Consider the following 10,995-nt stretch of genomic DNA (forward strand, 5'->3'; position numbering starts at 1 on the left):
GACGGACCTCGGGGTGGTCGTGCACGGCGGCATGTAGCTGGTCCTGGAGCTCTCGGACGGTCGCTTCGTGGGCTTCAGCCGCTCGATGCTATTCGCGACGATGGTAAAGAGAAATCAAAAAGTAATATCGCGGACACCTGCTCGAGCACGAGTTGGGCCGCGACCTGCTCGCCAAACTTGATGGTGGCGTCTTGCATCGCCTGCTGATCGCGGACCTTCTGGAGCAAGTAGAGAATGACCGCGTCCTTCTCCGACTCGGCGAGTGCTCCGAGCGCAGACGACGGTGCGGGTTGCACCTGCAGCCGCGCAAGCGCCTTCCGCGGGCTGAACACGACTCGTGGCGACGTTGGGTGTCCTAATGCATCCGACATCATGAGGCTCATCAGACTTTCTGCACCAAGTCGCACGGTCTGCCATGTCTAAAGCCTTTTCAAAATTCGAACACAAAGTCAGCAATCTTGTCAACAAAATTTCAATGTATCAAAGTTGCATCTGGAAAAGGGGTGTATAGAATTATAATATATTTCAATCACGACGACAATATGGCTGCGTCTTGCAACATTTACTCGTCCGCATTCTCATTCTCATCCTCGTCCTCGTCCTCGGCGACCTCTTCTTCGTTGTCGGCTTCGGACTGCCATGGACGACTCGCATATGCCTTGACGCAGCCCGTGCCGAGTACAATAGCTCCAAGCAGCTTGGGCTTGGATGCATTTTGCTTGTTTCTATGTGTTTTCGGTATTGGTCTGCACTGTCGTTGGCTTCGAAATTGCATTGAAACTCGAGTAGCGCTCCGTCTAGCGTCCCTACATACTAGTCGGCAGCAAGGGAAGAGACACAGAGTCGATGCAAGAGGTCGAAGTAGATTCGCGTTGAAAAGGCGGCTTTTCCTATGGCATCTGGTCGTCGTTGCTCGTTTCTTTCCGGTACTCGCGGATGATGGCGGGAATCGACGTGGGCGGGATCATGCCAATCTCCGTCACGACCGTCGTCACGTACTCCATGGGCGTCAAGTCGTAAATCAAGTTCAAGAGCTTGAGGTTCGGGAGGTCGCGCCAATCAGCGAGCACGTGCGGGTGGTCCTCGGCCTGCTGCGACTTGGGGCGGTTCAGGCGGTCGGCGTTCGTCTCGGTCGCATACGACGAGATGAGCTCGTCCGGGTCGCGCAGCTCGTTGTGCGTGATCGAGTCCATTTGCACGCGGTCGGAAAACTGGGCAAATGCATGAGCCACCTCCACTCGACGCGTTGTATACCTTGTACGTCTCGCAGCAAAAGAGGACCGGGACGTTAAACTCGTGCGCCGTCATCGCACAGAGCGCCTACCCTCAGGAGCGTGGGCCAACAATGGACTAGACCAAGAGGAGGCGCACCGTGCCGACACGCGCGACGGCCGCGCCGTTGCTCATAAAGGCCGACGCGCCCAAAAACACCTTGGTGACTTGCTACAGAGACCCAAGTGTCAACCAAAAACTATCAAGCTTTCAACCGATGACGCACCTTCATCACGTACGAGAGCGCGTTGATGTGGATGTACGAGCACGGAAGGCCATGCGTGGCGAGCGCGCGGAGGAGCTTCTTGCCCTCAAAGTGCGGGCGCGAGTCGACCACGATGACGCGGAACTTGGTCTTCAAGTCGTGGGCCTCCTTGAGGAGCGACTCGAGCACCTCCGAGCGCGCGTACGTCAGAATGACGTCGCCGTCGACGATCTTGGAGCACGAGAGCTTGGTGACGGCCTTCATCGCAAGCAGAATGCGGTGCTGGATGAACTGGTCAATCTCGTCGATGATGAGCTCCTTCGCTTCTTCGTCGTTCTTGGTCACGTCAATCGTCGCAATCACGTTGCGGACGTACTAGAAGCAGCCGCCATCAGATCCACATCTGAGACAATCAGATTCACATCTGAGAGATGCACTAACGTACACGAATGGCGTTGCCCATGCCAATGCTGTGCGGGCGACAGTCGATGAGGAACTGGATGAGCGGTCGCAGCGACTTGTCCAGATCACGGCGCAGACCCTAGCGCGCACATGTTTGAGCAAGAGACAGTTGAGACCAGGGGACCTTGTCGGGCGGCGCGTGGTAGTCCTTGATGACCTCCTGGAAGGCCGTGAGCATCGCGATGCAGCGCGCGTTCCCGCCGGCGATCTTGCCTTCGGCGTATTTGAGCCCGAGCGAGAGGATTGCCGGGTGGATCTCAGTCTTGGAGAAGCCGACGTTGAGCGAGAGCGAGCTCTCGCGCTCGTACTGCGGCAGGTGCGAGAAGAGCGTCACCTGTCGCGCGTGCATGAGCCAATGAGGTTGCACGTGTCTTGGATCTACCTGCTTTTGCGCCTGCGTGCGCTGGATGACCGAGCCCTTCGAGTACCGAGCGACCTTCTTCGGGTCGTCGTACTAGATACATATAAGGACGTGTGGGAGCATGAGGGATGATTGGTGATACCTGCATGCGCGCCGTGGGCGGCGTCGGCGCCGTCGACGGCTTGACAGCCGGTTTGGCCGGGCCACCGGCCTTGGCCGCACGCTGCTGTTCCTGAAGAAGACGACGCTCTTCCTTGGAGAGCTTGGCCTTCTTCTCGAACGTCTGCGCACCCATGGCTTCCTTCTTCTTTTGCTTCCGAAGCGCCTTGTCTATAGGCGGCATGAGATCGTTGCATGGATGTCAAATGGCACGCTACCTTCTTCCGGCGTCAGCGACAGCTTCTCCATGCCAGCCTACACACCATGCCAATGAATGATGAGGCATATGTGGCTGCGCACCGCAAGGTCCGGCTTCAATAGGCTCATGGGCGGCGACTTCTTGGCGTCGCGCTTGGCGTCCTTCGCATCCAGCATCTTCTCTACACCAATGCGATACGCATGATCGCACGCGCTTCCTGCGCTTCATGGCCGTACCGAGCTGCTTGAAGTCCGAGTTGGCCCGGAGGAGGTCCGTCTTCTTCTTGTCGGCCATGCTAAATCGCGTTTTGCAAGTCCATTGAAATTTCCCATGGTCGGTCCGGGATTCGAATCCCGGAGTTGGGCCGGCGACGCGCATACAATGATGGACGTTTTATTTTCACTCGATAAATGTATGGAGAGGCGTGAAAACGACCGCCGCCCGTTCGCATACAAACACCAAGTTTGGTGCCAGGCTATTTTATGAGTTTGGCTTGTTCTCTGTGAAACGCGAGCCGAGTATGGCGACGCCGACGAGCGACGACGAGTGGAAGGAGATGCTGTACAGCAGCCTCGAGTGCGAGATCTGCAACCTGCCGTACGACAACACCGAGACCCATACGCCCCGCCTCCTGAGCTGCGGCCACACGTTCTGCCAGGTACGCACCAAGATACGCTCGCGTCACGATGACCTCGGCTTCATGGACTGCGTGGTAGTCGTGCCTCGGCGGGTGGGCCACGACCGCAAGCCATGGCCACTCGGGCACCAACATCATTACATGTCCTAGCTGTCGGCGCGAGACGCTGGTGGGCCGCGACGGCCTCCCAAAGAACTTTGAAGTGCTCCGGATCCGCGACGAGCTTGAGCAATGGACGTCGGAGCGACTCGCGGCCTTTCGCGCCCAAAGCGATGGAATCATCAGGGAAAAGGAAACGATTGCGCGCGAGGCCGAGCAGGCGGCGCAGATCGCTCAGCAAAAGGCCGACCAAGCCGCGGACCACGCCCGCGCGCTGCAGCAGCAAGTCACTTTGAACGCACGCGAGCGCCAAGCCGCGCTGGAAGCCGCCGAGGCCGCGCAGCGCGGTGCCCGCGACGCCATCTCGCTGGCGGAGAAGCTGCAGAACGAAACGGACGACCTCAAGCGGCAATTGCAGCTCGACGCGCTGCAGCTCCAGCAGATCAAGAAGGACGCGAGCACGTCGTCAGCGATCGCGGCCGACCTCGAATCCAAGGCCAATGCGCTCCAAGCCCAGGTACGCATCACCTTGTTTGTCGTTCATTTGTGTCACGAAGCGTCATGGTGATGTTTGTAGGTCGACCGTGTCAAGTCGCAGCTTTTGCTGCACTCGGGCAAGCAAGACCCAACGCGGATGGTCGTACTGGTGTGCGATCCCATCACAGTCGGCTCATGGCTCCTCCCATACACGCGCTACACTGTGGTACATACGCATCCGCCAAATGTTCTTACCTCTTGACGTTGGTCTAGATTTGCATTGCGAATGAAAACGGTGCCATGGACTCGATGCTGGCGGCGCGCGACTGGATCTACTCGTCGCCCAAGCTCGGGTACGGCCTCCAAATGAGCGTCAACTTGACGCAAGCCAACGCTTCGGTCCGCGTCTACCGCCGGTACAGCGACTTTGGCTGGCTCCATGACGCGCTCTGCGTCGAGTACCCTGGCCTCTTCGTGCCATTCCTGCCCGGCAAGACCTTTTTCAACGGCCACGCCGACTTTGTCAACGAGAGGATGCGGTCGCTGCAGGTACTCGGCTCTCGGAATGGCTCGTGGCATACATCGTTAGGCGTTCTTGCGCGAGATCCTCCGCAATCCGGTGCTCAGCCGCGGCGACGATGTCCGCGCCTTCCTTCTCTTCTCAACCGAAGAGCTCGAAAAGTACAAACTCGCCAAAGCACCCGTCGCGTTGGCGTCGGACGTGGTCGTTGCCGCGCCACCCAAGCCCAAGAAGGTCCACTCGTCGTCGTGGTTGCGCACCGGCGCGTCGACAGGCCAGTGGGCGTGGGGCGCCGTGAGCTCGCTGACGTCGAGCGCAGCCAAGCTCGTGACGACGACGGCAGGTCTCGGTGACGACGACGCGCTCCTTGAAGTCGACAGCGAGCACGCGTGGTTGCAATTGCGGCGCAAGAGCTACGAGCAACTGTACAGGCCCCGCAGCAGCCCGTATGGGACTCATCCTCGTCCTATGTAGTTGCCACATGTATGAGAAGGCGGTCGAGAAGGGCGAGATCTCGCTGCGCGGCCAGCGCAAGCAAGCGACCGAGCTCTCGGAACTAGGCCACCTCCTCGGGCGGATGGTCAAGCTTGACGACGGCATCGTCAAGCGCAGCCAGTCGTTGTATACGTTCCAGGCGCGCGTCGAAGGCGAGCTGCGGGGCATGGGCGCGGACTTCGGCGGCGTCGCCGACATGTCGGAGCACGCGGTGCAGGAGACGCTGCGCATGCAGGTGCTGCAGTTGGGCGCGATCGAAGAGGCATTTGGCCGCGTCAAAGTCAAACAGGAGGCGGTCGAAGGGCTCGAGAGTGCGCTCCACGGCCCGGACGTGAGTCTGCGTGACGATGCCCTCTCGAAACTGCCCACTGCCAAGACGACGCTGGACGCGCTCAAGGCGAGCGTCGTCGGGCAGCTCAAGGAGCTCGAGCCGACGCGGTCGATCTTTGTCGCACGGAGCCTCGCCAAGTGCTGCGAGGACCTCCGCACGCTCAGCACCGAGTCGCGCGTCGCGTGGGAGACGCTTCGCGCCCGCCTCGATGGCGCCGAGTAGCATCGTCGGGTATACATATCGAGTGTGTATTTATTTCAGCACTTCGACTTGTATGCAGCGTACGACGGGGCGACGCGTGAAGCGTACGTCTGCATCGACGGCAAGTCGAACGACGGGGTGTGCGCACCAAAGCACAGCTCGTGGTGCGTCGGGCCATGCACCGGTGTGGGCTTGGGCGGCCGCAGTTGCTTCTTCTTTTTCACGGGCGACTTTGTTTGGGGCGCGTCTTTGGCGAGTTCGGTCACGAGTGCTATGTACAAGTGCACGTCGCGCTCGGCGTCGTCCACGTACGCGGTGAGGTCTTGGATATGGGCGGTCTCGGCTGACAGAATAGCCCGTCGGAGCTAGTTCGTCGGCTGTAGGGGTAGGGTCGCCACCGATACATGTCTACCTTTTCACAGACGTGTTCGCCGAGCTCTATACTCGAGATAATTGATATATATACTGGCGAAGTGCAGAAGTACCGGTGATTTCTAGTGCGGTGATCAAACTGTCGGAGAGGACGCCCTCGGCCTCCCGCGCGGTGCAGCGAAGCCACGCGATCTCCGAGACGCGCGCGAGCGGCTGCAAGAGCGTTTGGCACGCCTCGATGCGGTCCTACCATAGACACGTCTGCATTGCATGTATGATGGGAAGCGACTTGGAGTGCGATGCGAGCTTCGACCGAGTTGCTGGCTTTCACGAGGCTTGGCGTGTCGACGGTCGGCGGCTGTGGCTCGGGCATTGGAATCGTCGGTGGCTCGATCAGGTCGGCGACAACGACCACCACCGGAGCCGAAGGCACATCCGTTGGCGGATCCTCCACGACGGGCGACGCGAGAATGAGAATGTCGGCTTGCTAGCGATGCAGCCTCGTACACGCAAGCGCGCCAAAGACAACGTACAGGTGTTGGTTTCGAGCTTGGCCGTTTGGTGCCCGAAGAACGCGGTGTCTTGGCGGGTGGCGGCGTCTTGGCCGGTGGCGGTGTCTTGGCCGGTGGCGGCGTCTTGGGCTTGGGCGTCTTGGATGGTTTCGTCGATGACCGCGGTGTCTTCTTGGCTGGCTTTGGAGTGTCGTCGGCAAACTTGACAAACACCCACTCGTGGAGCTCTGGTACGTGGTGTAACTTGACATACTCAACGAGATAGAAGCTATTACCTGTGAGATAGGTGACGTACGCCTTGACCTTTTGGCCGCGCGCCCACACCTCGGCGAGCTCGTAGATGGAGATGCAAAACCGGTGCTTGTCCATCGAGATCAATCCGCCACTGTCGCGCTGCCAGTCTTCCTACGCATCTACACTCGTGTACACTCGAGTGCGCTGACGCAAACCTCGATGAGCGCATCAATGTCGTCGCTCAGCTGGGCTTTCTTCCCGTACATGCGCGACGTACCGAAAATGAGCCGTTTGTACAAGTTGACATATTCGTCTACACCGACGACGACCCGAGTGTTAATGGTTGCATGTTGCATCAGAACCCACCGCGCTCGATCGTGCCGTTGCGGTCGCCATCGAGCAGCGTGAGGCAGCTCTGCCACCACTTGTCGAGGATCGCAGCCAGCGGCGGGTTCTCCTCAATAAAGGCCAGCTTGTCGTCCTCGTCGTCTTCGTCTTCGTCGTCCTCGTCGTCATCATCGTCATCATCGTGCGGACCGTCACCGTTGCCGCTGCCATCGCCGGCCCCGCTGATGCGCTGGATGAGGCTAAACATGCTCGCCGGCTTGGGCTCTGCCATGGCTCCTCCAAGTTGGCGTTCCACGAGACGTTTCTATTTAATTTTACTACGTGCGCTGACTGCGGAGCTCCCAGTACTTGGCCGTGAGCTGCGTTGCGTATGCAAACTGCTTGCGCTTGGCGTCGCAGGACCGCAAATGGCGCTTCATGTGCGCGCGCTGGCAGTCGCGCGAGCAAAAGTGTGTGCCGCAAGCGCACTCGCTCGTACACTCGACGCGGCACACGGAGCAGCGAGGAATCAAATACGGCAGCTCTGGCCGCAGCGGTGTCGGTAAGAGCGCGGGGATCCCGAGCACCGAGACGAGCACTTCATACGTCCACTGGCCTTCGTCCGTGACGCCGGCCGGTCGCCTAGAAATCGCCACATCGTAAATGGATCACCAGGAGGTCGCGACATGTACAGCGTCTCGAGGTCAAACCCCACTTGCTTGAAGTTTTGCACGTGGTCGCGGAATGCAATCGCCGTCGTCAAGCCGCACGGGAGCTTCTTGTAGTGGTGCCGGAGGTACCGTACGTACCGAGCGCGGTCCCGAACGTCGACGTATTCTTGACCAAGCGTTGGCATGAACGGAAGGTCGCCCGCTGCGCGCTCGAGAAACTCGGTTGGGTTTTTGAGCCAGCCCGGCGGACCAGGGTACAGTGGCGGGAGACCGGCCTCGGGCGGGAAGAGGACAAGGGGCTTGGCGGCACAAACCTTCTTATGGCCAGCATTCCAGTGGCGCACTTGGCACTCGCGGCTGCAGTACGACGCGCGGGCGCAGCGGCTGCACTGCTTGGACGCCTGGTCCTTCTTGCACACGGCGCAGCGCATGGCGATTGATTGTGGCAAAGGGCAATCTCGGTTGGTGCTGCCACGTGTTTTTCGAAACCACGGGCCCAGATCTGATTTGTATTTTAATTCGAGCGGCAACGCAATACAAACACCGAGCTTAATGGCCCGAATACAATAATATTATGCCCACATTGCTGTTGGCACGTCGGAAATATTTAAAAAAGGACAAGTCGGCTTGTTGAACGCAGCGGTATGTCACGCGATGACGCGCTTATGCCGATGACAGGCGACATGCTTTCGGAAGGGTAGTCGCCCACGACGTGGCGGTGGTTGCCACTCAAAGCGGCGCGCGCGAGGTGACTCTACGCGCAGGAGCGCTAGCAACACGGTCGCAGCTTCAACTTACCCGCGCCTGCCACAATGCAGCACTAGTGTCTAACGCCATTAGGACTCATACCCGCAACAGCAACGCTGGATGGACCCGTTCCAACAAGACACGGAGCTTTTAGACTGCTTGGGTGCAATGATGAGGGGCTCTGCCGCCATCCAGCACGAATCGACAGCGAAATGCGCGATCGCGGGTGAGATTCCCATGTCTGTCCACGACGTCTCAGATGCAGCCAATATTTAAGCGCCACCAGCCATTGACGACCAGCATCCAAGCTCGCGTCGCGTCGTCGCCGCATTCATCTAGTTGCTGCTATTACTATGGCATCGCCGGTCGAAGCTACCGGTCGAAGCTGCAGTCTGCACCAGAACGCTTCCATAACGTGCCGACACAGAATATAGCGCCGATCGATGCAAGATCCGTCGGGTGACGCCACTGCGCACAGCAGCTGCGTCCAACGAACGCTGTCGCCGTTGCAGACAGGACCGCTACACACGAGCAGAGACCAATGACGCGGTGGAACTCATCGCCTTGGTGTCCAAGCTTCGTCCTCGGCTCGTCGATCCTTGTCGCCAGACGCAAAGACGATTGATGGTATATCGTCGATTAGGCTGCAGAACTTGCTACGATGTTGCTCGATGTACAAAAATCCAAATGTTTTACATGCAATTATATACACTTCATTCTGGCTTGGAGACTGGAGTGTCTTCAAGCGTCCTATCAATCGGGTTCAATACAACATGTCGGGCACGGAGGGCAGCCACGGGAAATGACCGGCGCGGGCGAGACGTCTTACCAACGGCACTGCAGCACGAGCTGTCGGATCTTCTTGGTGAGCTCTTGCTGCTGCTTGACTTCCTCTTCGAGCTGTTCGGGGAGGTCGCCAAAGCCCGAGCGCCACGATTGCGTCGAGTCGAGGCGAGCGCGCGAGGAGCCGTCGCGCTCCGACTTGAGCGCCTTGATCTCGAAATCGCGTTCGGCCACGAGGAGCTTGAGTTCCTGCACATGAAGTTCGCATGAGCACCAGAAACATACGACGGCTTGAGGCGACGTACAAAAGCCATTGTGGACTTGGTCGCATACACTTCTTGGAGCTGCTTGTAGCTGGCGTCGGCCGTCGCAAGCGCGAGGGTGTGTTCCTTGAGGGTTTGCTACAGTGCAATGTATGAGCTTGATACATTCCGAAGGACCACGACGAGCGTACCGCGGTCGCAGCAGATTCGATCTCCGCCGAGTGCACTTGAGCCTCGAGCACCAGCACTTGGGCCTCGAGGACGCCGACGCGCGCTTGGCGGTCGGCAAGGTCGTGAGCGCACGCAGCGCGTTCGGCTTCGAGCCGGTTGTTGTCAAGCGTCGATGCTTGGAGCTGGGCGTCGAGGGCCGCAATGCGCGCCATGAGCAAAGCGGCGGCCGCCACTTCGTCGTGCACTCTGCCCTCGAGCGCGTGAAGTTGCGACGTCAAGTCTGCTTCGAGCGACGCGTAGTCGGCTTCTGCTTGCTCCAGCTTGGCGTGTTGGTCGGCGAGCGACGTCTCAAGCTCCTACACCATTCACATCAGACACCTACTAGAGAGCAGATTAGCGTACCGTAATCACAGTCGACTTGGTGTCGCAGGCGTGGAGCGCCGCCTTCAACGCGTCGCTTTCGTGCTGCAACTCGGTGTTCTTGGCTTCCATTGCTTCGGTGTGCGCGGCGTCGGTCACGAGCAGCGTCGCTTCCAAGGTCGCAATCGTGGCCGCGTGGGCCGTCATCGTGTCCTACAAATCTTGTCAGCGACAGCAACACATCAATAGGAAGGCGCACCGTCGTCGTCTGAAGCTCAGCCTTGGCGTGGTCGAGCTCGGCGTGGAGGTCCTTGAGCTGACCCTCGAGCGTTTGAGCCGCCTCGTGAGCAAGCGCAAGGTCGCTGCAGTGTGCGGTGCAAGCTTCCGTCTGAGCCGCCTTCTCTGCCTCGAGACCAGCCACGGCAGCTTCCAAAGCCGAGATCTTGGCGAGCTGAGCGGCCGACTGCACTTCGAGCGACTCCATCGACGTCGCGTGCTGCGTGAGCGCCGCGTCGTGGGTGGCAGCGTGTTCGGTCATCTTGGCTTCGAGAGCTGCGACTGTTGCGAGGTGCTCGGCCACAGCCGTCGCCTGAGCGATGTGGGCCGCATCCAAGTTGGCTTGCGCCTCATCGTGGCCAGCCTTGGCTTGGGTTAGCAACTCTTCAAGAGCAGCCATAGCCGCCGTGTGAGCTGCCAGCGCTGCCTCATGCTCTGCGACGTGCTGTGCGATGGCCACTTGGAGCGCGTCGACAGTTGCCTGGTGCTGAACGTTGGATGCGTCGTGGGCCGCCATCGACTCGGTCAACTTGGCGTCGAGAGCTTGGACGCTCAGAGCAAGCTCGTCGTTCGCCGCCTTATGCGCCTCCATCGCGTCGTGAAGTTGACCCTCAAGAGCGACGTGTTGCGCCTCGGCTTCGGCTTCGAACGCAGCATGCTCGCCCCGAGCTCCAACGAGCTTCTCCTGCAAAGCATCGCGTTCTTGCTCGGCTTCAACGACCTTGGACTCCAGTGCGCGCATCTGTGCGACCATCTCAGCGCTCGAGAGCTCGTGCGCAGCCAGTGTCACACGCAACACCACAACTTCAGCGACCACTCCTTCGAGACCGTGCGCTTTTGCTTCTGCAGCCTCGAACGCAG

General features: G+C 59.5%; 6 protein-coding genes across 7 annotated transcripts; 1 reads left to right on the forward strand and 5 right to left on the reverse strand.

The window, feature by feature from the left end:
• Positions 1-74: 74 nt before the first annotated feature.
• On the reverse strand, positions 75-401 carry SDRG_01845 (hypothetical protein; the record flags this gene model as incomplete). Its single annotated transcript, XM_008607396.1, has 1 exon — positions 75-401. The coding sequence occupies exon 1, from the start codon at positions 381-383 to the stop codon at positions 75-77; it is 309 nt and encodes a 102-aa protein (XP_008605618.1). The 5' UTR covers positions 384-401.
• Positions 402-835: 434 nt separating this feature from the next.
• Positions 836-2,969, reverse strand: SDRG_01846 (hypothetical protein). The gene is made up of 11 exons (XM_008607397.1): positions 2,895-2,969; positions 2,760-2,839; positions 2,678-2,714; positions 2,443-2,630; positions 2,322-2,393; positions 2,064-2,273; positions 1,923-2,018; positions 1,499-1,852; positions 1,372-1,443; positions 1,255-1,320; positions 836-1,211 (listed from the first exon to the last, which is right to left on the reverse strand). Exons 1-11 carry the CDS (start codon positions 2,950-2,952, stop codon positions 891-893), a joined length of 1,554 nt encoding a protein of 517 aa, XP_008605619.1. The 5' UTR covers positions 2,953-2,969; the 3' UTR covers positions 836-890.
• Positions 2,970-3,153: 184 nt separating this feature from the next.
• On the forward strand, positions 3,154-5,439 carry SDRG_01847 (hypothetical protein; the record flags this gene model as incomplete). Its single annotated transcript, XM_008607398.1, has 7 exons — positions 3,154-3,316; positions 3,375-3,911; positions 3,972-4,097; positions 4,145-4,209; positions 4,243-4,420; positions 4,461-4,816; positions 4,866-5,439. Exons 1-7 carry the CDS (start codon positions 3,179-3,181, stop codon positions 5,437-5,439), a joined length of 1,974 nt encoding a protein of 657 aa, XP_008605620.1. The 5' UTR covers positions 3,154-3,178.
• A 35-nt stretch (positions 5,440-5,474) lies between these two features.
• On the reverse strand, positions 5,475-7,155 carry SDRG_01848 (hypothetical protein; the record flags this gene model as incomplete). Its single annotated transcript, XM_008607399.1, has 8 exons — positions 5,475-5,783; positions 5,831-5,856; positions 5,904-6,036; positions 6,080-6,277; positions 6,324-6,529; positions 6,578-6,707; positions 6,752-6,849; positions 6,903-7,155. The coding sequence occupies 8 exons, from the start codon at positions 7,153-7,155 to the stop codon at positions 5,475-5,477; spliced, it is 1,353 nt and encodes a 450-aa protein (XP_008605621.1).
• Positions 7,156-7,201: 46 nt separating this feature from the next.
• SDRG_01849 (hypothetical protein) lies at positions 7,202-7,965 on the reverse strand (the record flags this gene model as incomplete). Its single annotated transcript, XM_008607400.1, has 2 exons — positions 7,202-7,505; positions 7,556-7,965. 2 exons carry the CDS (start codon positions 7,963-7,965, stop codon positions 7,202-7,204), a joined length of 714 nt encoding a protein of 237 aa, XP_008605622.1.
• Positions 7,966-8,945: 980 nt separating this feature from the next.
• SDRG_01850 lies at positions 8,946-10,995 on the reverse strand. 2 transcript variants are annotated; one of them, XM_008607401.1, is made up of 6 exons: positions 10,118-10,995; positions 9,901-10,071; positions 9,519-9,854; positions 9,370-9,465; positions 9,111-9,313; positions 8,946-9,031 (listed from the first exon to the last, which is right to left on the reverse strand). In XM_008607401.1, the coding sequence occupies exons 1-6, from the start codon at positions 10,886-10,888 to the stop codon at positions 8,995-8,997; spliced, it is 1,614 nt and encodes a 537-aa protein (XP_008605623.1). In that variant the 5' UTR covers positions 10,889-10,995; the 3' UTR covers positions 8,946-8,994. The 2 variants fall into 2 exon arrangements, with proteins under 2 accessions (XP_008605623.1, XP_008605624.1); XM_008607402.1 differs by having other exon boundaries at positions 8,946-9,313.

The sequence above is a fragment of the Saprolegnia diclina genome, assembly GCF_000281045.1.
Source record: "Saprolegnia diclina VS20 unplaced genomic scaffold supercont1.4, whole genome shotgun sequence".
Lineage (NCBI taxonomy): Eukaryota > Oomycota > Saprolegniomycetes > Saprolegniales > Saprolegniaceae > Saprolegnia > Saprolegnia diclina.

What these genes read in the sequence shown, in the direction of transcription:
- SDRG_01846 (XM_008607397.1), bottom strand. Translation starts at nt 2,952, where the DNA reads ATGGCCGACAAGAAGAAGACGGACCTCCTCCGGGCCAACTCGGACTTC. An exon ending in CGCCCACGGCGCGCATGCAG is followed by an intron (nt 2,394 to 2,442) that starts GTATCACCAATC and finishes ATATGTATCTAG; the next exon opens with TACGACGACCCGAAGAAGGT. An exon ending in TTTGCTGCGAGACGTACAAG is followed by an intron (nt 1,212 to 1,254) that starts GTATACAACGCG and finishes GCATTTGCCCAG; the next exon opens with TTTTCCGACCGCGTGCAAAT.
- SDRG_01850 (XM_008607401.1), bottom strand. Translation starts at nt 10,888, where the DNA reads ATGGTCGCACAGATGCGCGCACTGGAGTCCAAGGTCGTTGAAGCCGAG. An exon ending in CTGAGCTTCAGACGACGACG is followed by an intron (nt 10,072 to 10,117) that starts GTGCGCCTTCCT and finishes CAAGATTTGTAG; the next exon opens with GACACGATGACGGCCCACGC. An exon ending in CTCGTGCTGCAGTGCCGTTG is followed by an intron (nt 9,032 to 9,110) that starts GTAAGACGTCTC and finishes CCCGATTGATAG; the next exon opens with GACGCTTGAAGACACTCCAG.